At 36.8% G+C, this 27,128-nt stretch overlaps 1 protein-coding gene across 1 annotated transcript in view; it reads right to left on the bottom strand.

Annotated features, from left to right (window-relative positions):
* The window catches only part of LUZP2 (leucine zipper protein 2), a 495,906-nt gene that overhangs the window by 104,200 nt on the left and 364,578 nt on the right, over window positions 1–27,128 (bottom strand). Inside the window, exons 6-7 of the mRNA XM_032358537.1 lie at window positions 20,519–20,581; window positions 14,743–14,805 (exon numbers count right to left, since the gene is read on the bottom strand). Coding sequence (XP_032214428.1) covers window positions 14,743–14,805; window positions 20,519–20,581 — 126 coding nt within the window. The remainder of the gene's footprint in view (window positions 1–14,742; window positions 14,806–20,518; window positions 20,582–27,128) is intronic.

Below are 27,128 nucleotides of genomic sequence, written 5' to 3'. Positions count from 1 at the left end.
ACTACATTTTTGAAAAATTATAATTAGTATTAAAGAAAGAAAAACCCAACTGCGATATGAAAGAAACCCTGGTAGGATTATGAAAGGTAATGCACTGATAGCCAACACCTCAGGCACCATAGCACCTTCGTATACGGACGCCGGAAAGAAACTGACTTTCCACATATCCCTTGAGGTAAGGAGAGGATTCAGGATGCTGTGCCCAATGTGATAGCCTGTGGATTCCATTTATGTCCCTCCTATCTAAATACAACAATACATCTCAATCCTCTCTCAGCCTTGCCTGTGAGCAACATGAAAAAAGGGGGAAGAGTTTATCATTCTGTTTCTGTCAGCATATGTTCAAAGAACAAACCAGAAGGCAAGATGAAGGCAACCGGGTTTTGCGGAGTGCCTACTAGGCTGCCAATTCACACACTCTATCAGTACATGCACCATTTCTATAGTGTAGTGACAATTTCCATGCTGCAGCTGGGAAAACAGCTAGGGGAGATTATGTAACTCACTGACCAGCAGGAAGAGCACGTATTTTAACAAGCTTCTGCTAGAACCCATTATTACTATTGAAATAGTAAAATTTCACTTCCTGTTTTTGAACAACAATCACTAGTATTTGTGTAACTCATATATACCAGACATTATTACAAACGGATAATTTACTTGTATATACTCGTTAGAGTCTCAAAATAACTGCATGATACAGAAGCTAAAATTAAAACCATTTTATGGATGAGAAATAAAGAGATATATGCTTCTTTATCTTATTCAAATCCATACTGAAATTGATAGAATTGATAGTACTGAGGCCTGGGTCTGCTCTCTGCTTTTTTTTTTTTTTTTAAGATTTTATTTATTTATTTGACAGACAGAGATCACAAGTAGGCAGAGAGGCAGGCAGAGAGATAGGGGGAAGCAGCCCCCCCCCCCATCCCAGGACCCTGGGATCCTGACCTGAGCCGAAGGCAGAGGCTTTAACCCACTGAGCCACCCAGGCACCCCTCACTCTCTGCTTTTAATTGCTGCACCATCCTGCCTTTTCCAAGGGTTGGACATAAAGACAGTGAACTCAGTTGTGAATAAAACACAGGCTCAATGAATGTCTAAAATAGGGGAGACCAATCCAAGTCCTCTCATTTTTTAACTTATTACTCAGAATATTTAAATCTACTCCTTTCACAGACTGGTAGATAACTTTAAATGAGAAAAATTGCATACCCCATTAAGTAGCAATACAGTTTCCATTCTCATTAAATTGCTTATTAAAAAGAAATATGAAAGTATTAAACTGTGGGGTTTTTTGTGTTTGTTTTTGACCTATTTTCTGAGCATAATGCTTCTATATCATCAGCCTCCTTTCCTCTCTTCTTTTTTCCTATATTCACTTTAAAGTCAAAAGACATTTAAGCTGGTTAAGTAGTAAAAGGAAAACACACACACACACAGAACTAGAACTAGAACCTGTGTGCCCGCTGACCAATCAGAAGCACGTACACTGTTATCAAGTTGTGGCGGGCATATGCTTGCTAGCGGCAGTCACAAGACGCACCCAGGCCCCATCCAGGGGAGAAGAAGAGCGAGTCCAAGAGGGAAGCTAGTTGTCATATACAAGCCGGGAGAACTTGAAACTTTCCCCACCAACAAAGAAAATCAACGTTTACAAAACTATTAAACTTTTCTGTAATAATGACTAACGTCACCATTTATGCTCCTCATGATTTGGCGCCATTCTGTCTTCCCAGTCTCTCTTCTCTTGCCTCTCTCCATGTGTACCATGCATTTCAAAGGACCTATGATGATTTATTTAATACTAACACATGTTCAAGAAGACTGTATTTCTCACTTACACATTTAACTCCTTCTTTTTTTCTTCATTTATACACATGTTTACGGAGTACTCACCAAGCATAGGCTTGGTATGGTGTTTTCAAGGTCTAATCCTTTGTCACTCTTCCGGGAAATTTATCCCAACCTAGTAGTAATAGATTTCCTGACCTTTGACTCTCCCTCGTTGACTCCCTCCTCCCAAGAACAATAAATAAACAACAAATCAACAATAAATCAACAATAAATAAATGACTTTGACGGAAGAGATTATACAGTTGAGAAAAAAATGAGAAGTGTATGTTGGTGACTGTAAATTTTGCTTATAAAACACCATATTGTATTATAATTAATTGTAAACTAGCCCATCACCCTTGTTAGACCGAGGGCAGGACAGCCTTCATCCAAGTCTGATTTCCCCATGTCTGCTACAAAATGTCAGCTGTGATGACTGAGAAAAAAAGGGTGGGGGTTGTTAAATAATCAGTACAAACATCCTCTTTCAGAGCGTGGTGTACTAAAGAAATACTAGTACATTAAGTGAAAAGGCTGAAGGGAAATTCTAATTACCTGATTTCAAATGCTGCTTCTTTCTACTACCTCAATGTCTATAGAATTTTAAAATTAAGAAGAAAAACGGAGGTGCCTGTGATGATAATAAATTTATAATAAAATGTGTATAAAGTATTTTGTAAAATTCATTTCCATACATAATCTCATGTGATCCTGTTGAAGTGCATGTATTAACCTTGTCCATAATTTACTGAAAGAGGAACTGATACCCGGTAAGGCCAAGTGACTACTTAAGCTGAGTTTCCAGGTAAGTGAAAGAGCCAGTAAAGAACCCAGATGCCCTGACTGAAATCATATATATATTTTTTAACTATCTCAAAGTATATTTACAGAGAAAGAAGAAATAGACAAAATTTTCAGTAGATGATGCTTAGCTGATACAGACAGTAGTCAAAGTCTTCTGTGAAAGTGTTTGTCTTTCTCTTGGACCGTGTAATGTGCTCCCACATCCCACAGCAGGGGCTTCTTAATGGTGCTGTGTGTTTTGCCTGACTTGTCACAAGCAGCACTGATTACGAAAAAAGATTTTACCCAAAACACGTTCATAGAGTTTATATACATCATTGAATATAACCCACATGGATATTTTTTAGCCTCGGGGAATATTCTTATCTCCATTTTAAAGATGGAGTAGCAATGGTTGGGGGCCAGGATGGTAGGATATGCCAGTTGCGACGGAAGAGATTATACATTGAGAAAAAACTGAGAAGTGTATGTTGGTGACTGTAAATTTTGGCTTCTGGCTAAGTAGGGTGGGTTCAGAGCACTGAGTGATTTTCATTGCTACTCCAATAATACACCCCACTCACCTTCCCTGTTTATTTTACTATTAGCGATACATTGAATTCAACGCTAGCCACAAATGTTCCTAGGACTGAAAAACAATTACATCATAAACTTAAATTCTCCTTTTGAAGGAGTCTTACAAGAGTGGGCACAGGGACTGGAAAGTGCAAATAGAGACAAAGAATCAGGAAGGAACCAAACCAAGAGGACTATGGGGGATAGCACATTACTTTATAGATACAAGCTTGGCATCTCTGTGGGAATCAGACAGCGTATTAAAAAAAAAAAAAAAACTACGCATTTTTTATTTGAGTGCAGTAAACATATAGTGTCAATTTAAAAATTAAAAAAAATAAAAATAAAATGAATTCATTAAAAAACCCAAATCTCTGATCAATCTTAAAAAAAAATAACTATAACTGGAAGTGAAAAAGGAATTCTCCAACAGTCAGAATTTCATAAGAAGGAAAAAATTCTGCCTTTGAATGTTGAGAACCTTAACCACTAAACAGTTAGAATGAGAGGCAATGCTTTCAGGAAGATGTGCCACTATTCATGCAAAGAACTGGAATGGAAGGTTTTACAGGACTCGCAATGTGAAGGCTCTTCTATGGGTAAAGACTTAGGTCCTAAGTTGATCTGACTTGTTTTTTTTTCTTTTTCTTTTTTTTTTTTTAAAGATTTTATTTATTTATTTGACAGACAGAGATCACAAGTAGGCAGGGGAGGCAGGCAGAGAGAGAGGAGGAAGCAGGCTCCCCACTGAGCAGAGAGCCTGATACTGGGCTCAATCCCAGGATCCTGGGACCATGACCTGAGCCAAAGGCAGAGGCTTCAACCCACCGAGCCACCCAGGCACGCCTATCTGACTTGTTTCTAAAATGGGGTTTGTTACGGCTAAATGACAGTGGTAGAGGCTAAGATGTCTGGAATCTCTCTTTAAGTGAAATGAGAGAAAGACAATTATCATATGATCTCAGTCATATGTGGAATTTAAGAAACAGGACAGGACAACAGGGGAAGGGAGGGAAAAATAAAACAAGACAAAATCAGAGAGGGAGACAAACCATAAGAGACTCTTAATCAAAAGAAAGAAAGTGAGGGCTGCTGGAGGGCTGTGGTGGATGGGATAACTGGGTGATAGGCATTAAGGAGGGCACATGTTGCAATGAGCACTGGGTGTTACATACAACTGATGAATCGCAGAACTCTGAAACTAATAATATACTATATGTTAATTAATTCAACTTAAATTAAAAAAATAAAAAAAATTGTTACCTATATGTTTAAAAAAAAAAAAATGAGCTAGACCAGGGCCAACAAGTGAAGTGGTAGCATTTTTGGAGTGAAAGACTTCAGTGAGTACTACTTAGGCATTTTTCTCATGCCTTCGGAAGCTGTACATTCCTGATTTTTTTTTTTTAAGATTTTATTTATTTATTTGACAGACAGAGATCACAAGTAGGCAGAGAGGCAGGCAGAGAGAGGAGGGGATGCAGGTTCCCTCCTGAGCAGGAGCCCAAAGCGGGGCTCGATCCCAGGACCTTGGGATCATGATCTGTGCCAAAGGCAAAAGCTTTAACCCACTGAGCCACCCAGGTGCCCTGTATATTCCTTATTATAAACTATGGAATTGATGGAGAACTCTCCTTTTTAAAATTCCTCTAAATTGTGTCTGTTGCAGCAGCTTTCTATGCAATTACCTTCAGAGGTAATTGGCTGCTTCTTTGTTATTATGAGTAGGTTAACAAACATCCTAGTAACTGAGTAACAGCAATTAAATGACATTAGATAAATAAAGTCACAAATATACTTCCGAAATGTTTCCTGCCATGACAAAGGGGGGCATCTAAATGTGTTGCCAAAAGTATTCTTTCAAAGAATAACAACTTGCTCTTGTTCTCTGAAATTATATTTGGCACTGCCATGAAGATAAAGGATATGGAAAACAAGGCATTTTTTTTTAAATGCACAATGAGTGAAATTACTTTATGTATTCTTCACTGTTCTTTTTATTTTATATTAAAAATAATAGAGAGGGTGGGTGGCTCAGTGGGTTAAAGCCTCTGCCTTCGGCTTAGGTCATGATCTCAGGGTTCTGGGATCGAGCTCTGCATTGGGCTCTCTGCTCAGTGGGGAGCCTACTTCCCTCCCCCTTTCTGCTTGCCACTCTGCATACTTTGTGATCCCCCTCTCTCTTGTCAAATAAATAAGTAAAATATTTAAAAAATGAAATAAAATTAAATTAAAAAGTATGTATTGAAAACAGAGATAACACTGTGATTGTTGTATATTTTAAAGATGAAAAGATATTTGAGGATGTTTTAGATCCCGGAGCCATACTTCTGTGGGGTACTCAAATTTGACTACAAAAGGCCATAATTTCTAATCTATAAATTAGAACCTAAGATGACCTCTGATCAGCAACATGTATTAAATTTTCAATGTGCTCAGAAGAAATAGAAGATACCTCACAATGAAATATAATAAATGTTTATATTTAAACAAACTGAAAATGAAACCACTTAGGACCTAAAGAAATCAGTGCTTGAGCTGGCACATGCGCTTGGGTCTGAAATGGTGGTACACTGAGCAAGTCCCAGGAGAGTGATTTTCCCCAAAGGTCTCATGATGGTGCCCCTGCTCTACATATGCTCCAAGCAAGGGAATGTGCAGCCAGCTGCAACTAATAAAGAAAAGATTGGGGACCCTCTGTCAGTGGGGGGTGGGGGCACCTTGTTAGGCCAAGATGCACATGCAACATGATAAATAGGAAAAAAATAGGGAAGGGAAGTCAGTCCAAGGATCACTCCACTCTCTCAGAACAAGGGAAAAATGTTCTAGGGTTGATCTAAAGTTCACTTCTTCATTTTGATTTTCTACACAAGGATTCCCACTTGTGCCTTGTTCTCTAACATTCCTTAGCGTAAAGACCGCTTCTCTTTGAAATATATGTAACTATTCTTATTTCCTGGGACAGTAAGACAATGGTGTGGAAATCTTGCAGAGTAGCTCTGTAGCAACTGAAGACTGGCTGTAAGCCAAATATTTAGAGCTTATTTGGGAACAGCAAACAGCTTTACCTTGAGTATGGCCTTGAGGATCTGTGACTGGCCTTTAGGATCTGCTTCACGTCTCGGAAGGAGAATGATTTTTGAAGCCAGATCCAAGCTCAGTGGGAAAAAGCACCAAGATACATTAGCAAGTCGTGGAATAGACACAAGGTGTGGGCCAGGGCTACACAAAGATATACACATTTTAAAATGTATTCACAAGTGCCCTTAAAATATTTTGTCTTCCTAAGTGATAGTGCGTAACATTTTTTTCAAATCCTGAGCTCATGGTAAAACTGGGTTAAAATGGTAACATTTAAAACCATTATTTAAAGTTATAAACACTCTCTTAAAATTGTTTCTAACATAAGCATCAGCCTGGCAGAGACTAACTCTCAGTTTTCCAATAAGTAAATAGATTGAGAGAGAGAGAGAAACTTGGAACCAACATGGTTTATGACCAGTAACAGCTCAGAACGGTAGAAGGTAAGAGCCAGTATGTAAAGCAACGGTTCTTAAACTGTTAAACTTTGGGTGTTTATAGAACATTTGAGAATCTGATAATTTACACAACCTTCATTCTGGGAGTAATGCCTTATGAAAACCCATAAAAATCATGAGCAAATTCTGAGGAGCCAATACCTTTCTGAAAGGCATCCGTTGACTTCAAATCCCTCACTAAAGCACGAAGGCATCTTACTCAAATGGAAAGAACTTTGCTAAGTGCCTGACAGATAACACATGCTCCATCGATAATCTTGAACAAATGAGCGGACATGAAGTCGGGGAACTCAGACTCAAGCTGTGTCATCATAGATATATCACTTTAAAACTCTGAGCTTCTTTTCTTAAAAAGTCCTGCATTTTTGGTGATTTTCATCAAAATTGGATTTTGGAGAATCTCAATATTTTTGGAGAAAATTTAATGTTTACTGAATTTCAATTTGTTACAATGTCCATCCGTGTCCTTTTATAACCTGCATGTCTACTCCACTATCAGATAAATAATGACAAAAATAAATGAGGCTTGTTGGCTTTCGTGTGTTAAGCATAGGCCCAACAAGGCTGAAAAGTTGTTTTGACTGGGAGAAGGTCAATTTTCTCTTGTGTCCTACCCACAGAACATACCCTATTGTATAGTTTTAAAAACACGTGTGGTGGATCACAAGAAGATGCGGAGTCAGAAAGGCAACCGTTGTTCCAAGCAACTGCCAATTCTAAACTAAAAGCAGCATAGTTTTGTGCTGAAAAATGCTTATGTTTTTAAGGAAATGCATTGAGTTTTAGATGCCAACATATGTTATGCGTTGTTTTGTTTTGTTTTGTTTTGTTTTTGTCATCAAGTTATATTTCCAGCTATACAGGTTTGCATTTAGATCTGTGCATGCATTAGAAAAGATTTCTTGAGAGTATAATCTATAAATAACCCTAAGAAACAAAATACAATATAACTGGGATGAATGTAATATGGTGGAACAAAGACTGAGTTAGAATAAAAACTCTGCCACTTAGTAGTTTTGTGATTTCAGACAAGCCTTTGTTTTTCTGATGCATGACAATGTGACATTATTACTTGCCCCAACTGACTCACAGAATTATCTTGAGTCATAAGTGAATGTGTTTTGAAAACCTTAAAGTTTGTCAAATCAAGTAAGAAAGTAAAATCAGCAACCCTTCTCACCTTTTCTCTAGGATGCCTACATGTTAGGGCCAAAGCTCACTTAACTGGAGATAATTTGACACTTGTCACAAATGATTGGCACCAAAAATGTTTTGCTCATTAAAAAATGGTTTAACACATAAATGAGATAAATGTAAGATAATGAGAAGCAGATGCAAAAAATTACCTTACATTACACAGGGGTTTAAAAATTACAGGGCAACTGCTTACAGAAGATTCAAATCATCAAAAAAAAATAATATGACATTTGTTGGTATTCATACAAGGAAACTCATGTGGCAATGTTCCTGCTTTCAGGAGCAAATAAAAGCCTGGATATCAAGTTGAGCATGTCTGGTTTCTAGAGAAAATACCAAAGAGAACATATGCCCTGTTGATGTCTGAGTTTCAGAGAGAATGTGTATATCTGGTCTGTCACCAAATATGTTGGAAAAAGTATCAGACTGATCCCCGCGTCGGGCTCTCTGCTCAGTGGGGAGCCTGCTTCCCTCTCTCTCTCTCTGCCTGCCTCTCTGTCTACTTGTGATCTCTGCCTGTCAAATAAACAAATAAAATCTTAAAAAAAGAAAAAAGAAAAAAAAAAAAACATATACTTGACATGATACTCCAAGTCAGCTCAATTTTAAATGAATGAATGAGTGAATCTACTATGATAGTTTCAATCTGTCAACAAGCTTTTTAAATAAATAGCTTAGTAGTGTTCATTGTCAAACTTCTGAAGGTCTCAATTCCCTCACTGTTAGCTGGAGTCCCACAGCTTCTCCTCTCGGTCTCATAGGGGTTGAGATGAGGTTTCATAATGTTTGTAACAACACTGGGTACGGTACAAAATATTTCAGTAGACAGAAGGCATAGTGATTCTCAACACGTTTCCTATTATTGTGAAGTAAAATGAAAGGCCATCTTGTCTCCTTCCGTGGTGAAAAATCATAATGTGAACTTAAGTTTGTAAATCTAAGTGAACAGCTAAAATCTTAGCAACTTTTACTAGTCAACACTTGTGATCTTTAAAAGTTACAATAGACAAGATGCACACACACGCATACACATACACCCACACAGACACAGACACACACATATATAGAGGCAATGGAATATCACACAGCCATAAAAAGAATGAGATCAGCAAAATGGGGGTCCCAACACTTTCTCTCCCACAAAAACAATAAATAAACAACTACAAACAGATGAGAATAGCTCAGGGAAAGCTGTGAATTACAATGAAGCAGCAGCCAAAACACTGTGGAAATAAAAAAAAAAAAGCTGAGGATGGTCACAGAGCAAGCCACAGAAAGCATGTTAATTATGTCACCCCATCCCCCAGTCCAGGGTAGCTCAGTGCCAGGAGGAATCCCCACAGAGAAGTTCCGCTCCACAAGAAAATGGAGAACAGAAGAACCCCAGCTAGCCTCACCACTGTGGAGGTTTGCAGAGCCTTTGTTACCAAGGATTTGCACAATTTGCACAATTTTCTCCAATGCTGACCCCAGCTGACGGAGCCTTTCAGAGTTCCTGCTGCTGCATCTCCTCCCCAGGGCTGGAGCTATTGTTGCAATGAGACCTACCCCTAGGGCCTCCACACTCCACTTTCTGGGACTGGGATGCCTCCGTGCTTTACCATAAAGGTAACTGAAGCTGCCACTGCTCTCAGCCCTGCCCTCCAAGCTATAGGTCCTGGCTCCGACCTGTCATTGTCGAGGACCACATCGTGGTCCTCAGAAAGCCTTGCCCCTAGGTCACAGGCCCTGGTTCTAGCCTGTCAGTGCCAGGACAGTGCTGCTGCTCTGAAAACCACTTTAAATATATATGATTGCATTTGTCAATAAAGTAAAAAAAAAAAAAATCTAAACTCAAAAATGTGTCCTAGATATTAACAACATCACAATTTCTCAATAATTTCAGTGAATTACTTTATAGCTTTATATATATATGTTCAATAAAAATTATATATCAAGTTGGAAATAACACATTTTTCATCACAGTATAAGTTAAAATCACAACACACACATATCCAAATAGACAGCTGCACAAATATTTATAAGGTTAAATTTGAGACACTTTGGCATATACATATGAAAAATTATTCATTTAGATTTTTACAAAGAAATTATTATAGGATGCTTTACGTTTAAAATTATAAGAAAAAGCAGAATATATAATCTACATTAACATATATATAGTAATCAAAAGGCAGATTATGCCTAGTATAAAAAGAACTAAACGGAAATACAAAATTATATTTCAAAACAGTGTGTGTCGAGTGATGGGATTTTAAGTGGATTTTTAAGTTATTTTCTTTTTTTTTTTTTTTAAATTTTTTTTTATTTCCAGCATAACAGTATTCATTATTTTTGCACCACACCCGTGCTCCATGGGGAGGGTATGTGCTTTGGTGAATGCTGTGAAGTTATTTTCTTTTTAAGATTTTATTTATTTATCTGCGAGAGAGAAAGAGTGAGTGAGGGTAGGAGGGGGAGGAGTAGAGGGAGAGGGACAAACAGACTCTGACTGAGCATGGAGCCCCCTGAGGGCTCAGCCCCAAGACCTAAGGTCATGACCTGAGCCAAAATCAAGAGTCAGACACTTAACCAACTGAGACCCCAGGTACCCTGGATTTTTTTTAAGTTTTTAAAAAATATTTTTCTATAGTAATAATACTTCTAGAATTAAACAAGCACATCTATAAAAGTAAAATAGAGCCTCAAAATAGAGAGTGGATATCCTCTCCAAAAGGAATCAGGGAGGATAAAAAGTAACACGAGTCTTGGGTAACTAACAGCAGGGCCTCACTTCTTCTTTAGTCGAGAATGTTTACTACTGCTGGCAGCCTTCCCAATCAAAAGCCAGCTCTCAAACATTAATAAGGATACTGAATTTATCAACATGTCTGGCAATTGTCAGCATATACCATTATTTTTAAAAAATAACTGAAGTGCTTCAGCAGCACACCTTCCGCCTTCAAAGTCTATCTTTACTACAAACTATCAAATCTATTCAAAATTGAACACACTTTCAGGGAAACTACTTGAAACAGAATCCTCTAGTACTCATCTCAGAGTTCAGCAAAATATTACCAAAGACATTCTGAGGGTTCATTTTTAAAGGTGCATGAGTGAATTTCCGTAGTCACATGCCCCTTGGGGCAAAGTACGTGACTTTCTACCACATACCACTACGACGCATCTATTTGTGTATGCACGTATGCATATGCACGTACCCGTGTATATGTATTCATTATTCATTCAATATATGTTTTCATAAAATCTAAAAATGTACGCTGTTGACAGAGTCATAGGCAAATCAGATGAGTGAATACCATCAAGATGAGTGAATAATTACATCATAGCAGAAAGCATTTTCACAATGGAAGCCGTAAAAAACTAAGGCCTCACCTCTTTTGCACGGATACATGACCAAGTTGGGGAAACACCTTAAAAAATTCTCCTCCTTAACAACATGTTTCCACAATTAAAAAGATGATAAAAATAAGTGAGATGGTATGTTAAGTGAAGATTTTTAACATAATCTGAATTGACTATACCAACAGAGGTCAGATCTTGCTGGAAAGAAAATGTATTCATTTCTTTTTGATTGTGTCTGATGCTGTAAGCCTTGAGTTTGTTCCTCATTCAGACATCAGCCCTTTCTTCACAAAACATTCTGACCATGACTTTGGGAAGATGGTGATAGGGAAAAAGAAGAAATGCTTTTTTTTTTTTTTTTTTTTTTAACATGGACAATGGAAGTTATTTAATTCATTAGAAGACGCCATGACTGTGTGTGCATGAACATTTATGGTGTATTCAAATAAACTTTCAAAAAAAAATAAGCTTTCATGAGATAAGTGGCAGCATCATATCTATAATGCTGTTACCCAGTGTCATTTAAAGAATGGGCACATATTGTAAAGAGGACTAAATGCTATTATTTAAGGTACATTTGTTGATAATTCATATACAGTTAACATTTCAAACGAAAGAGAGAATGGTGCTAGGGATTAAAATTAATGGAAACTGACCAGAATAATTTGTTCCCTTTGTTCCTCTCACTGAAACACATTGGTACCTACTATATCCTAGAGATCAGGATGATTCTTAATGGCTGTCTTCATAAGCAATCTGATTAGCATTTGATTCATGTATCCAAACTCTATGGCCAACATGTTAAGCAGCATTGTAACAGAGACATTTGGTGAACGAGTTGTCTTGATTTGCTTTGGTTTTAATAATGTATTAGAAAATCTTAAGTTCCCTTAAGCATTGGCACAATTTAAGAAGCCATAGTTTTCTGTAAATCATAATTCTTTTGGATTTATGTTTTCTTGAAGCAATAAGACTGCCTGCCTATGTAAACACTAATGGTATAAATAAAGGAAGATACCCAACAGGAAAAAAAAAAATTCTCCTCCTTTACAAAAATTATGACACTGAAACACAAGTGTCTTTTCCTTTTCTTCTCTGATTTTGTATGAAGTTAGACAAAGACAGCCTACAAATCTTTAACCCCTATCATGTACAGTGGGGAACCAAAACTTAACAAGTTGAGGATCATGATATGGAAAGGTAGGAAAACCAAAAAACTTGGTCTTTTGATGTTGTTTAGCTACTGAATAAGCTAAAAAATTGTCATGTTTATAGACACCTTCTTACCTTATTTAATAAAAATCTTGCTGTTAAATAGCTTTTTGGGAAGTGCATATGCTAAAGGCATCCTAATTTATGCACCTTCATGATCTACTCATACACAATTCACCTGATTTCATATATAAATGCTCCTTTCAAAGTGGCACGGAATAACAAGGCTTACAAATAATGTCTCATTTTCAAGTCATAAACAGTTTCAGCAAATCTTGATTTGGGTAATTTCTGAAAGTTGATAAATTACTAATGTATATTCAACAACTGGCATATTACGAAGAAGTAAATCACTGAAAATTATTAGAGCTCCTCGTTCTCTTCTCCCAAATTTTCCTTCACTAACTCTTCAATTTGGGAAATGAAATTCAAAAGATTTAAAAAGGCTCATATGATCTATCTTCATATAAATTTCTCAGCCTACGACCTAAAACTTACCAGCTCTAGGGAGCTCAGATTTGTTTTATTACATTCTTGGTATTATTAAGTTAAACTAATTCATAGAGAACTAGAAATTTCTCTACAAATGAAAATGCACACACACACACACACACACACACACACAGACACAGGCATGGCCCTCCTTCTCCAATTTCAGTGATTTATGGTTGATGACTGCAAAGAGCTAAGGCCAACCTGAATATAAAAGTTAAGATACCCTGTGCTCGAGTCTCAGTATGAAAGATTAAAGGTAGACAGACAAATGCTTTGGGTTTTGCACTTTTATCTACTTATCACATACAATGAACAGAGTGCTGAGAGGCAGGGATCCATCAGCATTAACAAGAAATAATTCACAATTTTCTTGGTGTGCTGGAGAATATCTTCTTGTAAATAAGGTAAACGAAATATCAAGAAGCATATTTATGGAGAAGTAAATAGCAAGTTAACTTCTAGATTCATATATCACATGGAATGAATATTTAATACATACTGATCGATGTAATAGGAACACCTTCCCCTGACTCTGAGCCAAAAGTAAAGGGGCTGAGAAGAGAAATGTGTCATTTCTTATTGTTTTCATTGGAAAAATTTCAGGGTTTTCCAACCATTACATAAAATAAGGAATTATGCATCTTTAATTTAAACCTTGCGCTTGTAAACTGAACTGACCATTGTAATGAAAACATTTAAAAAAATACACACAATGTAACTCATATTTATTATTTATTAGGCAAATAATCACTCCTACTCCTAAGAACCTACTATTCCATCACTTTACTGCATTTGGAAATGCACATGGACCAAATGCACAACAATTAAAGACACCTACCTCTTACCTCCCGCGGCTCAAGGGAGATAAAAGAAAGTATCAAAGTTTCGTCTTGCTGCTAATAACAAACTGCCATGAACTAAGTGGTTTAAAAAAACAAACAAAAACCCACTTCGATTCTCTTACAGTTCTGAAAGTCTAAAGTCTGAAATAAATATTATGGGACTAAGATCAAGGGGTTGGTCGGGCTGGTTCTTTCTGCAGGTTACATTGTCATTCCTCGCCGGCTTCTGTGATCACAGAATCTTATTTCGGCCTTTCTGTCTCACTCTTATATGGACTTGTGTATGACATTTAGGTTTCACCTGGACATTTTGGAATACCCTTCCTATCTGAAGATCCTTCACTTAATCACATCTGTAAAGTCTCCTTTGCCATAAGGTGTAAGATTCACAGGTTCCAGGAATTAGCAAGTGGATATCTTTGGGAGGCCATAGTTATTCCACAGTTTGTGGTAAATGTCTCCCTCTACATAGATCTTGACTTGATAGTCTTGTAAAGAAAAATCTCAATAACTAAAATCAATCAACAATTATACTCTTAGTAATAAAGAGATTTATGCAGGGATCTCTGGAGGTCAAGAATGTGGATCGCCAGTGGATCTCATCTCTGGAAATTCACTCAATCTGTGCCGTAATGTAAATAGTCTGAAAGATCACACTCCTCAGTATTGAATTCAAGTACCTGAAGGTTACAAGGGGACTTTAAACACTTTGGAATGATACCTGCCTTTGGTTAAGAATGTACCCAGGAATATCTGCATTTGTCTCCATTAATTAAAAGGGCAAGAAAATGAAAGCATCTTCAATGTGGTCAAATACAGCTGTAATCCTTACAAAAGTTCAGAAATGAAATTTAAGGTAAACGATACTATAGTTTATGCACTGGGAGGGTGGTAGGGGAAGGGAAAAAGATGCTCACCTTAAATAATAAATCCTTCTTCCCATAACGAAGCTCCTTTAGCTGGGCTTGGATTTTTTTTGACTGCAAGAACATAAACGTAGATTAGTGCCTCAGTTTCATTTATATTTTCGAACTTGAATATTAAAATTATTTTAAACTATATAGGAATGAATCTTGCGGTCAAGCAAAAGCTTAATCTCTGCTTTAGAAGCTGGACATCCAGTTGGTCTAGGCAGCAGGACAAAGCCAAAGCCTGTGCAAAGGAACCATATTATTAATTTTTTTGTAGAAATTTTACTTTTTAACCTTTAACTTTTTAATTTGAGTATAGCTAACATAATAGGAATCAGACTGTTTAAAAGACAATATTTAAAGAAAATAATTTATTGCTTCTCTCCCAGCATCCCCACCCCCCCACACACAAAGAATACACACACACACACACACACACACACAGAAAATTTTAGTCACCAGAGCATGTCCAACAATCCAATTTTAGGTGCTAAATATACCTATGTATATGTATGCCTCAGTTTTCAAATTCCTTATTTGCAATTACTTCTTTTTTAAGATTAAGATTATTCTTTCTTATCAATTTCCTGATTCAATAGATCACAGAATGCAGTTGGTTCATGATAGGGATGTCTGTAAAAACTGTTCCTAATATTAGAGCTCTTGAGAATAAAAACTTTCACTTGGAAACCACCCCCCCCCCCCAACACATACACACATACCCCGCCTCCTGAATTTATATTTCTATTTAAGATCCAAGAGCATGGAATGGTCTTCCATCTTTTTGTGTCTTCTTCAGTTTCTTTCATGAGTGTTCTGTAGTTCCTCAAGTACAGATCCTTTACCTCTTCGGTTAGGTTTATTCCCAGGTATCTTATGGTTCTTGGTGCTATAGTAAATGGAATCGATTCTCTAATTTCCCTTTCTGTATTTTCATTGTTAGTATATAAGAAAGCCACTGATTTCTGCACATTGACTTTGTATCCTGCCACGTTGCTGAATTGCTGTATGAGTTCTAGTAGTTTGGGGGTGGAGTCTTTTGGGTTTTCCATATAAAGAATCATGTCATCTGCGAAGAGAGAGAGTTTGACTTCTTCATTGCCAATTTGGATACCTTTTATTTCTCTTTGTTGTCTGATTGCTGTTGCTAGGACTTCTAATACTATGTTGAACAAGATTGGTGAGAGTGGGCATCCTTGTCTTGTTCCTGATCTCAAAGGGAAGGCTGCAAGCTTTTTCCCATTGAGGATGATATTTGCTGTGGATCTTTCATAGATAGATTTGATGAAGTTCAGGAATGTTCCCTCTATCCCTATACTTTGAAGCGTTTTAATCAGGAACGGATGCTGGATTTTGTCAAATACTTTTTCTGCATCAATTGAGAGGACCATGTGGTTCTTCTCTCTTCTCATATTAATTTGTTGTATCACATTGATTGATTTGCGAATGTTGAACCATCCTTGTAGCCCAGGAATGAATCCCACCTGATCATGGTGGATAATCTTTTTAATGTGCTGTTGGATCCTGTTGGCTAGGATCTTGTTGAGAATCTTAGCATCCACATTCATTAGTGATATTGGTCTAAAATTCTCTTTTTTGGTAAGGTCTTTGCCTGGTTTGGGGATCAGGGTAATGCTGGCTTCATAGAAAGAGTCAGGAAGTTTTCCTTCTGCTTCAATTTTTTGAAACAGCTTCAGGAGAATAGGTGTTATTTCTTCTTTGAAAGTTTGGTAGAATTCCCCAGGGAATCTGTCAGGTCCTGGGCTCTTGTTTTTTTGGGAGGTTTTTGATCACTGCTTCAATTTCGTTATTAGATATCGGTCTATACAGGTTGTCGATTTCTTCCTGGTTCAATTTTGGTAGTTTATAGTTTTCCAGGAATGCATCCATTTCATCTAGGTTGCTAAGCTTATTGGCATATAACTGTTGATAATAACTTCTGATGATTGTTTCTACTTCCTTGGTGTTAGTTGTGATCTCTCCCTTTTCATTCATAATTTTATGAATTTGGGCTTTCTCTCTTTTCTTTTGGATTAGTGTGGCCAATTCAGGATTCTACATTTATTACAACTCTGTTTTCCTGGCACAAAATTCTCCAAGTAACCCCAAATCATGATATTTCAGACATAGATCTCTCTCTCTCTCTCATTACATTAATTTCATCTCCAAGACATTTGCTGGTTTTCATGACTATCCTTTATTTTGTGCTATTTATTTCAGGAAAGAATCATTTCTGTTATCTTCTCCAACTTCAAATGCACAGTTGACTGGCATTGTCTCCCTGCTGTTTCAATCTGTTGCCCAGGGCTCATTTATAGGCAGGACAGTTCCTTAGGTAAACAGACTTTATTTACTTAGTTTTCCAAATGAATGTTGACCAATATCAATGGGGAATGAGAGATTACCACTACATATGGTGTGCCTGATTTGCCCAAGTTCATTTCTACTCTTTCAAATAATTAATGCTCTATTTTTTTTAAGTGTCAGAAAGGTCTAATTTTAACCATTTTGGGTGTTAACCTTAATGCAGATTTATGCTGAAGCACAGAATATAATTGAAACTTCTATTCATAACTTGAATTAATTATTAAAACATCAATTTTTGTGTTATGCAGTGATTCATTTGGGAACTAGAATAAAAGGCTACACATCTTTGTTCTGCACTAAGTGAGCAAGAACAGTTAGATTTCCTGAGCTTAGTTAGGGTTATTTAGAAATATTTCTTTTTTTTTAGAAATTTTCATCACAGTCACTCTTCACTTCTCTGCATTGTATATTCCAGCCATCTTCTAATGTTCAGTGAGCGAAAAAGCAACATCCTATCTAAAGATCATATGAGGGTATACAAATTAAGAATAAATGCATTTTGAGTTGAGTGCATTTTGTAATGCACATTGATCTAAAACCCTACTGACATTTTGTTTTCTTTTAGCTTCCTAGAGCATCATTTTGGAAAATTTAAAATCGTCAGAGGGGTAATCTTCAAACCATTAAATGATTACTATATTGAGGTCTTAGTAGTCTTTAAAATTAATGATATTAAATGTAATTTTACATGTTGGTGCCTGTGAGTCATGAAGTTTTTGTGTCTATGGTAAAATTAAGTTTGTGATAATGATGATGACGATTTTAAGTATAATAAAAAGATGGAGAAGGTAAAGACAAAAAAGGTGGCCACGATAGAACATATTATTTTATTTTTCATTTAATTTTATTTTTATAAGATTTTATTTATTTATTTATTTATTTATTTATTTATTTATTTATTTGACAGAGAGAGAGAGAGAGAGAGAGATCGAACATGCAGGGGCAGCCACAGGCAGAGGGAGAGGAAGAAGCAGGCTCCACATTGAGCAGGGAGCCTGATGTGGGGCTCAATCCCAGGACTTTGGGATCATGACCTGAGCTGAAGGCAGATGCTTAACCACTGAGCCACCCAGCTGCCCAAGATAGAACATTTTAGCTAGTCCCTGAGGTTTTTCATTTCTGCAGTTCACATGCAAGTAGCATTTCCTTCATGAAATAATAGTGAAGATGATCATAGTGGTATTTGTACTAGACTCTATTGTTTCAATATTCTGCGTTGGCAAACGAAAACACTGGCAATCCATTAGGTGTCAATGAGATCTGGATATTTTTTTTTCTATGAATAGTTTAGGGTCACTGATTTATAAGACAGCTCCCTTTTAGCTCCTAAACTGACAGAGGATATTACTATTTTGTTTTGGTGGTAATAGTGGTGTTAAAACAAATAATTACATTTATTACCATATCTTGGGAAGTGTTTTTGTGACAGGAAAAAAAAAATACATATATATATATATATATATATATATATATATATATATATGCTTCCATTATTGCCCAGGATGTTAAACTCTAAATTTTTTCCATAAATAAATAAAGAGATAGGTCAAGTGAATAAACTGATTTCAACATTATGCAGTATTAATATACGAAGCATCTAGGAATTCATAAATTAAAATGTAGATATAATATATCTTTTAAGGAATTGAGACGAATTTAAAGAAATGAATCATTCATGAACTAGGGGACTAAAAAATATAGATCAACCCAGATTGTTGTTATTGCTTATTTATTCACTTGTTTGTTTGTTTCTAAACAGCACAGGCAATTCTGCCTGGGGGCCATCTCTCTCTCCTGAGTGCTGTGGGGACTCTGGGAACATGACAACCCACCTCAGAATACAGCTTCAGTCCACATAGTATTTATTCAAAAATTGGTTCCACTTGCTTACCCTCTCGTAAGTAACATCCAGAAACTGCACACTACCCATGTCATATTTCTAGAAACCTAGCAAATCAAACAACATAAGTGTCTATGCCTATTCAGATAGAAAAGCATAATGATAGAAAGACCACGCAGATTCATATCCATAGGCTATTCGGTTTGATTATTCATTTATGACGCATTGGCCTTTAGTTTCCATGTATTGAAAATTTCTATTCATTCCATGCACAATATTACAGCGAAGGCATTATAAACAGGATATTATATTTCCCGTTAGATTCTAACTTCAGTGTTGAATGGCAAAGACTTCTACATGTCCATCAGGGATTATTCTCAGCTTGTTTACTTAAACAAATCCCAAGATCTGGATAGGTGCATGACCACCAACCTAATGATCTTTTCCAGACTCCATTCAGCATGGCTAGGCATGTGACTGACGTCTGGCAAAAAGGATGCAATGAGACATGGGTCACTACTTCCTAGCTGGACTTATTAAAAGCAATGCTTGTGAGTCACCAAGTAATCTTCCTTGGTCTTTCTGCTGGAAGGTGATAATAACAGGGGACGGTCCTTGGAACAGAAGGTGGCTCCACAATTAGATGATAGCAGTATTTCACCAGCTCTGTGCCTTTCTTGTAACTACTGTGAGAAAGGGTTTAAACTTTTAAGTTGTGAGAGCCACTGTTCTTGTTCTGTCTATACCATTCCCTTCCCCTTTCCTTCACAGATATCAGATCTATGAGGACTATGGGGACTCTCGTGCCTGCTCTTTATCATTCACAGGTTTTTCCATTAATAAACCCCTTGCACAAAGAGCCTCATCATCGGTGTGCTTGTTGGAGGATCCAGCTAACATAGTGACTGTGGTTGCCTCTCCTCTGGGTATAAAGAACCACTTACTATGACACTCTCTCTACTATCACATTACTTACTATCACAAAGAATTACATGAGCTACATTAATCTATAGCATTAAATAGGGGAACATAAAACAAAGAAGGATTGGGAGATCAGAAGTATAGGAAATTGATTTTAGTAAAATCTGGATTCACCAGAATGACTCCCCCACTCCCCACTAAGAAAAGCATGAAACAATTTTCCTGCCTAGCAAGTAGAACCAATGACTGTATTTGTTTTTTAAAGTTTATGGTTGACCCCAGAATCCTCATTCTGAAATTTCACTGTCATTGCAAAACTTTGTAGACACCAGATAGATGGTTCAAAAAATTAAAATTTCATGGACCTCCAGGTCTATTAAGAAAATCCTGATAATCCAGTTAAGGAAGGAATCCATAAAACCACTTTAGGGAAGCAACACTTAACTGGCTTAATTTCTTTTTTTTTTTTGGTTATGCAATTTTAAGACACCCCCAAATACCTGAAAGTTTAAAATCTGTTTTCATTTTCCTATTCCAGTGCTTTCATTTATGTTAGTGATGGCCAAAGTCTCCAGGCTTCTGGGGTAAGGAAGAAAAATCTGGCACTAATATTTTGGTACTCTCTACTCCACTGAAGCCAGAAAATGTACTCACCTCCTCTGCATGGATGCCACACAGCTTGCTTCCTGACAAGAGTTTGTTCTTCAAGCTTTTGTTCTGGTGGAAGAAACACAGTATATTGCTAAGACATTAACAACCTTTAACAATTTCTAAATATGTCAGGCGCATTTCTCTGTTTTGTTCACCGATAAGTCCCCTTCAGGAGAGGACACACAATGGATTTGTACAAAGTGAGCAGAATCTGTCAACGTAAAATAATGTTTCATTCAATTAACATTTTGATACCTTCACATTAACACACTCATTCTAAAAGATGGAACTTTATTTGGCTTCACATTTAATGCTGTTTTATTAGATCTGCGTATTTTATGTTCTAAAATAATTTTCATTTCTAATCTGCAATTGATGCTGGTTTTTGAAAGCACTCCTCTAAAGAGAAGGCAGTGTTTTAGTATTATTATGTTCAATTAGCCAACATATAGTACATCATTGATTTTTGACGTAGTGTTCAATGGCTTATTAGGATGCTGGTTGCCTTGGATCCTAGTACAATGCAGTCACAGACCCAGGAGGCTCTATATTCCCTCCAAAGACTATAGTTTTTGAGTCCTCTGACATTCTGGAGGCCTGTGACTTAGACTCAAAAGTCTTCTTGATGATCAGAAGCCATTTCTTTTCTGCTGGGTTGGAGTCTGGACAGATAACGATAATCCTTTGAATTCACCATAATTGACCTTGATTCATAGATGAGTGTTTGTTACTCCTGACACAGAAGCCCTGTGTTCTTGGCCATCTGAATCCAAACCCTTTACAGCTATTCAATTGTATCTGCCTCATTATGCTCAGGCTTTCCTGTCTTTGTCCTGGTAACGCAGGTCCTTCTAGACAGGCGGGTTAAAGGAGAACAGAAAACTTGGTGAAACCCACAGGATTCAGACTTTGTACTGTCTCTGCAGGAGCAAACCATGTAGTGGTAAAGTACATCTCACGCATAATGACTCTAAAGACAGTCAATCTGATGAGCACTGCAAGCAAACTGAACACACTTTATGCAGAATGAATGAGTAACCGAATGAATGAATACATCAAATCTGAGAGTTCTTCACTTACAATTCCCACCTTTTGAACATCATTTCCTATTTTATTTTCCTGTCATGCAGAGAGGGGATACAGCTGTCTCAGTTTGAAAGAAACCTTTGACTAATTTTTCTTCTTTAGCAAAGACTTGAAATTCTAAAAAGCTCATTTCTTAGAATTTTAGTACTATGAAATGATTTACACAAATGAGGAGTTATCTTGATTCTACTCGAGTAATTATTTTTGCAAATATTCATATTCATCATACAACAAAACAAGAGATTAGAGTTTTTAAAAAGAATTTAATATATGTTATTCTTATATTGAAAAAATTGTAACCTATAACAAGGGGAAGAATACTGATATTCTAACTCTGCAGTGTTGTTCAGATTGTATGTTAAAAAATACCCTAGTTTCCTTCTAGTTGTGTCTATTTATGATATTTTGACATATGTAATCTTAATTTTTTTCTCATAAATGGTCTGTTTCTCTCTTTCCGATTCCTCCTACCATCTTTGTATACAGAAACACTTCATTATCTCTAGAGATTTAATGTTCATTTAGAGTTTTCATCTTTTTTTTTTTTTTTCAGAGACAGAGGGAGACAGCATGTGTGCATGTGAGTGGGGTTGGGGGTGGGGCAGAAGGAGAGAGAAACTCTCAAGCAGGCTCCACTGCCCAGCGTGAAACCTGATGCAGGGCTTGATCTCACAACCCTGAGATCATGACCTGAACGGAAATCAAAAGTTGGACACTGAAACCACTTGAGTCACTCAGGTGCCCCAGATTTTCCATCTTTTTGAGGGTTATCATCTTTAGGTGGAAAGCCATGGAATTTAAATAAGGTCTATAGTTTGTTTAATAGTATTCAATTAATGTTATTTTTCTGCTTCAATAATTGTATTATCACTCTGTATGATATTATATGAGAGTTTGGGGGCAAAGATACATGAGAACATTCTATACTAATTTGGCGTGCCCTTTTCTATGTCAAAATTTCAAAAAAGTTAAATTATCTGTGGATGCTAGGTAGCTCAATTAGTTGGGTGTCCAACTCTTGATTTTTGCCATCTCAGTCACCATCTCAGGGTCCTGGAATCGAGCCCCATGTCAGTTTCCATGCTCAGTGTGGAGTCTCCTTGGGATTGCCTCTCTCCCTTTCTCTCCCAAGAATCCCTCAAGCTGAGTGAAGATGTGATCCTGAGGAATGACAGCAACATGTCTCCAAATCAGTGGTGTTCCTCTTCTCAGGGGACAAAACCACAACCAGAAGTATCCTTTGCTTTTTCTGCTACCAACTGCAGCTTGAATTGGTCTATGCTTATGAATCAGTACCCAGAGTCCTAGGGGAGGACCCCTTCCATTCAGTCTGGCAGACTGTGGCATTTCCCCTCCTCAGCCAGTTCCAGCTTTCCAGAGCCTGATTCACCATCCTCACACCTACTCCACTGGGTACATGGTTCTAGAGCCTCAGCTTAATGAGAAATATAAACCCTTCCTAAATCTCCCCCAGCATGACAGATACCTAGCCCATCCTCAGCAACCAGCTGTGTAGGACTGCAATTATGCCCAGTCAGGCAGAAGCATGGGATTGTTCTTCAACCTGCCTCCCAGATCAGCCCACACACTAAGAAAATGTATTCCACCCTCCCCATTCCCCCCAGATTGCAGACATGCCAGTATCAGCCTTGCAAGTTAAAGAAAAAAAAGAAAAAAAAGCCAGTCTCCAGAGGGAAGAAATCCGTTTTTTTATTAAACTTCACTTTGAAGAAGAGAATTAATTTTTTCAAATCTGCTCATGATTTGCCTTCCACAGCAACCGCCCCCCCACCCCCGACTTCTATAAACAATGTAACCATCCCTTTAGTTCTTTCACTGTTAGTGACATCTGGGAAATACTAGCTTTCTTTTCAGCACAAAACCACTGGGGCCATCCACGTAGATACTCACAGCATCTTAAGACAAATTGGAGGTAAGAGACAAGGCTTGGTCTATGATATGGCGGTAAGACTTCCCTGCAAATCATTCCAGATAAAATGATACATTTCTCCAATATCATTCATCTCTCTAATCCAGTAGACAGCTTTGTGTTCAGTCTGAGTATGGCCCTTAGAGCATGAGAACTCAGGAAGTCCCTGCTGCCAGTGTTCCCCGTCCACACACACCCTACTTGCCTCTGGGTGGAAGAGGGTGGAAATTAAATGACTGAAGATTAAAAAATAATAGTAAAATAAATAAAAATTAAAAAAAATTAAGATAAATAACATTGGACCAAGACAGGAGAAGTGTATTGGACAGAAGATTTACACACCAACACTAACTATCCACATCTGAGTAACTTGATTAGAAATGATATTATAGTTAATAATATATTTAAAATTTAGTGTATGTGGCCTATACTATTTAAATTTTGCACCTTCACTTAAAGCTTTTTTCCTTTTTTTTTCTTTCCTCCTTCTTTCCCTTCCTTTTTTTCTTTTCTTTCTTTCTTTTTTTTTTTTTTCCCATTCTGTTCAATTCTAAGATGATAGGTAAAGCAATGGATAGAACATTATTTCACTGGAAATGTTTATGATGGACTTGGACAACGCTCTTAGAAATGCATAGGGAAGACTGCCTCTCCCAACATGGGTAGCCTGGTGACCACCCCCAAGTGAGCAGTGTTTCCATTATGTGTCCACCGTCTGTGTGGACAGTTGGTAATTCTGGGCAACTGTGTATACTATGTAAAGCAATATGTTTCCATTAAGCTAAATGCCATTTCTAAAGCTTAAGAATTAGAGGATTAAATATTGAAACATACTCAGAACTGGGGATAATAATTATAATCACCCACACGGGGGCCAGTTGTAGAACACAAGGGAGACTTGTCAGGCCCATACTGAGATTGTTCTCAGATGGCATGTTCTTCAGAAACATATGATGACACGGAGCACTGAGGAGAGAATACTGACTCCCAGACAACTCCCTCATTTAACATTTCTACTTATGGTTAGTGAACACTTCTCTAATTCCAGAAGAAATTGTGGCTGGATAACACTTAGGCACTAACAACACAGTTTTGTTTTTGTTTTTGTATTTTGTTTTTTACAGTTTTGTAAGCAGACTTACAAAATGAAATGACATCTACCCTCTAAACAATGGATCTCATCCCTATCAAACCTAATGATGCTTTTACAATACCTAAAACAATTTATACATATAATTATACACAAAATGCCAGGATCCAATTATGATTATGCCTCACTTGAGGGAATATGAAAAAAAGTAGATTAAGAGAGTCATCAAATGTTTAAATGTCTGTTCTTCCTGTCTGTCACACTTCTGCTATCCCTTACTTTAATAACAGTACTCTGATTTTTCTTATGAGAAAATATTTTTCTATGCTAATTCCATGCGGCTGGTGTTGACTCCAACTCCACCAACCCTATCTAGGAAAAGGAAAATACTCAAGCCCAGCCAATCAGTCTTGGCCCAGATTTAGTAAAATAACATAAACGCTGCTGATGAAAAGTTAATATGAATCTTTTCAAGAATTGTAAGGAAAAAGTGCTGAGAGTCGTCATTCAGTTGGAACCCCTCTGAGACGAAATCACAAGGGAAAAAAAACACCTGGGTGTGGAGAGAGAAATGCTGAAACCTGGTGATCGTGCCGGCACTTCTTCCCTGCTTCATACTTTCCTGAAGCTTGTATACTCCTGGGTGTTTCAATTACACGCTTCCAGCACCAGCCCTTCGGCTCTCTTGACACCATACATAAATCTTTTTGTCCACCCTATCTTACAGACTTGTGTAATTCTATCACATCCTTAGGATTCAGAGTAGCAAAGAACATCTAAATAACCATGCTTATATCTAATGCGTAATGCCATAACATATCAGGATGCAGGCCATTTATTTTGCCTTTTCTAAATGGGAGGCAGACCTTGCTTCCTGACTATTTAGGGAATGCTTCCCAACTGATGCTGTACAAATCTTGGATAGCATGAAACAAATATCCCTATGGCCTTCTTGGGAACCCAGCTTAAACATGTCAGCCCTGCCTAAAAATGCCATTTAATATTTCTCATTGTCTATAGAATAAATCTCAAACTCATATCTGATAGAAACATAATATCTTTCTTAATAAATAGATCCGCTTAATCTAGTTCTAGTTTTTACCTGAGAACTTAAAATATCACATTTTTGGGAGCATTTACATGGTAGGCCAAACCCGCCAAATGTTCTAGGTTACAAAACAGAAAGATATAAGTCCAGTATATCTCTATAATCTTTCTATATGTCAATATAAAGATTCCAAAATTGCTGGGTCTAGATTTTACATAGTGTTTTCAAATGAAATTAGGCACTAAGAGGTATTATTGTTTGCAAATAACAAAAACCAACAATAGCCAAATCAAGCAAAACATGAATTGATTGTGAGTATCTCCAGCAGAATAAAGTCTGGGTATAAGGCTCAGAAAGGAGACAGGAACTGAGTAAGACAAGGTTATCTATGACTGTAAGACAGAATAAAGTTATTGTAACAACTATAAACCACTATACTTATTTACAAGGTGGAATGATGAGGTCTCAATGAATTTTCATGGTAAAAGTCATTATCTGGGGCCACTTAGGATTGTCAAATACAATAAATTATGTATATGCAATTATAATATTATTTTCTAGATTAAAAATATACATAAACCACTGCTCCCAGGAAAGTCAAAAACATGTGTTAATATCTCCAAAGTGCAATTAAATGTAAACCAAAAGTAAAAACACCTGCAGTGGTATTCAGACTAAAACCAGAGATGGCTGGGTCTAACTGTAGAAAGTAGCTCCTATTTTAGAATTTCCTAAAACTGTTCAGAAACCACTATATATGACTTCTTGAGACCCACATTTGTTTCAGTTTAAATGTGTTTTTAAAATGCCTAGAGAATGGACATGCTCTTTCAAATAAATCATTTTGTAATTGGAAATCTGATATTGCATATTAAGGACAACAATAAGTTTAGGTGTAATATGTAACATAAATACTTTGCTTCTAAAATATTAGCAGATTTTACCTTTTATAAATTTTCTAAGAGTCCTTATTGAGGACATCTCCGGAAAGGGATGGGATAATGGACTGAAATTTAAATCATGAGTGTTTTTTATTTGTTCTTAGATGTACTTTTTTTTTTTCTTAACTTCTTACTGTTTCTGAAATCAGGATGTGGTCTACAATATTATGCATCTTTCATTTAGTATTTACTGTTCACCCACCTTAGGAAAGTTAACTCACTTAACAATAGATACTCCTTAAAATTTATAAACTGTTATTCTGCAATTTTTGTCTCAAAATAAGAGGTAAAGAGGAATGAAGGAAGAACTTTTCCTCTCCCATTTAGAAAAGCTTACCTATAGAGAAAGTAGGGAAAGTAAGAAATGTGTATTTGGACTTTTTATTTGTTCTAAGCCACAGAGAAGACAAAAGTATACTTTCAAAATAGAGAGAGATAAAACCGTCTATGAAATAGCTTCAAACTGATAATGGAGAAATAGGCCTCATAATATAAATACAGATCTTTAGCAACTGAAA

The sequence above is a fragment of the Mustela erminea genome, chromosome 9 (assembly GCF_009829155.1).
Source record: "Mustela erminea isolate mMusErm1 chromosome 9, mMusErm1.Pri, whole genome shotgun sequence".
Taxonomy (NCBI): Eukaryota; Metazoa; Chordata; class Mammalia; order Carnivora; family Mustelidae; genus Mustela; species Mustela erminea.
The sequence above is the reverse complement of the archived record's forward strand: the minus strand, read 5'-3'. Positions and strand labels throughout refer to the sequence as shown.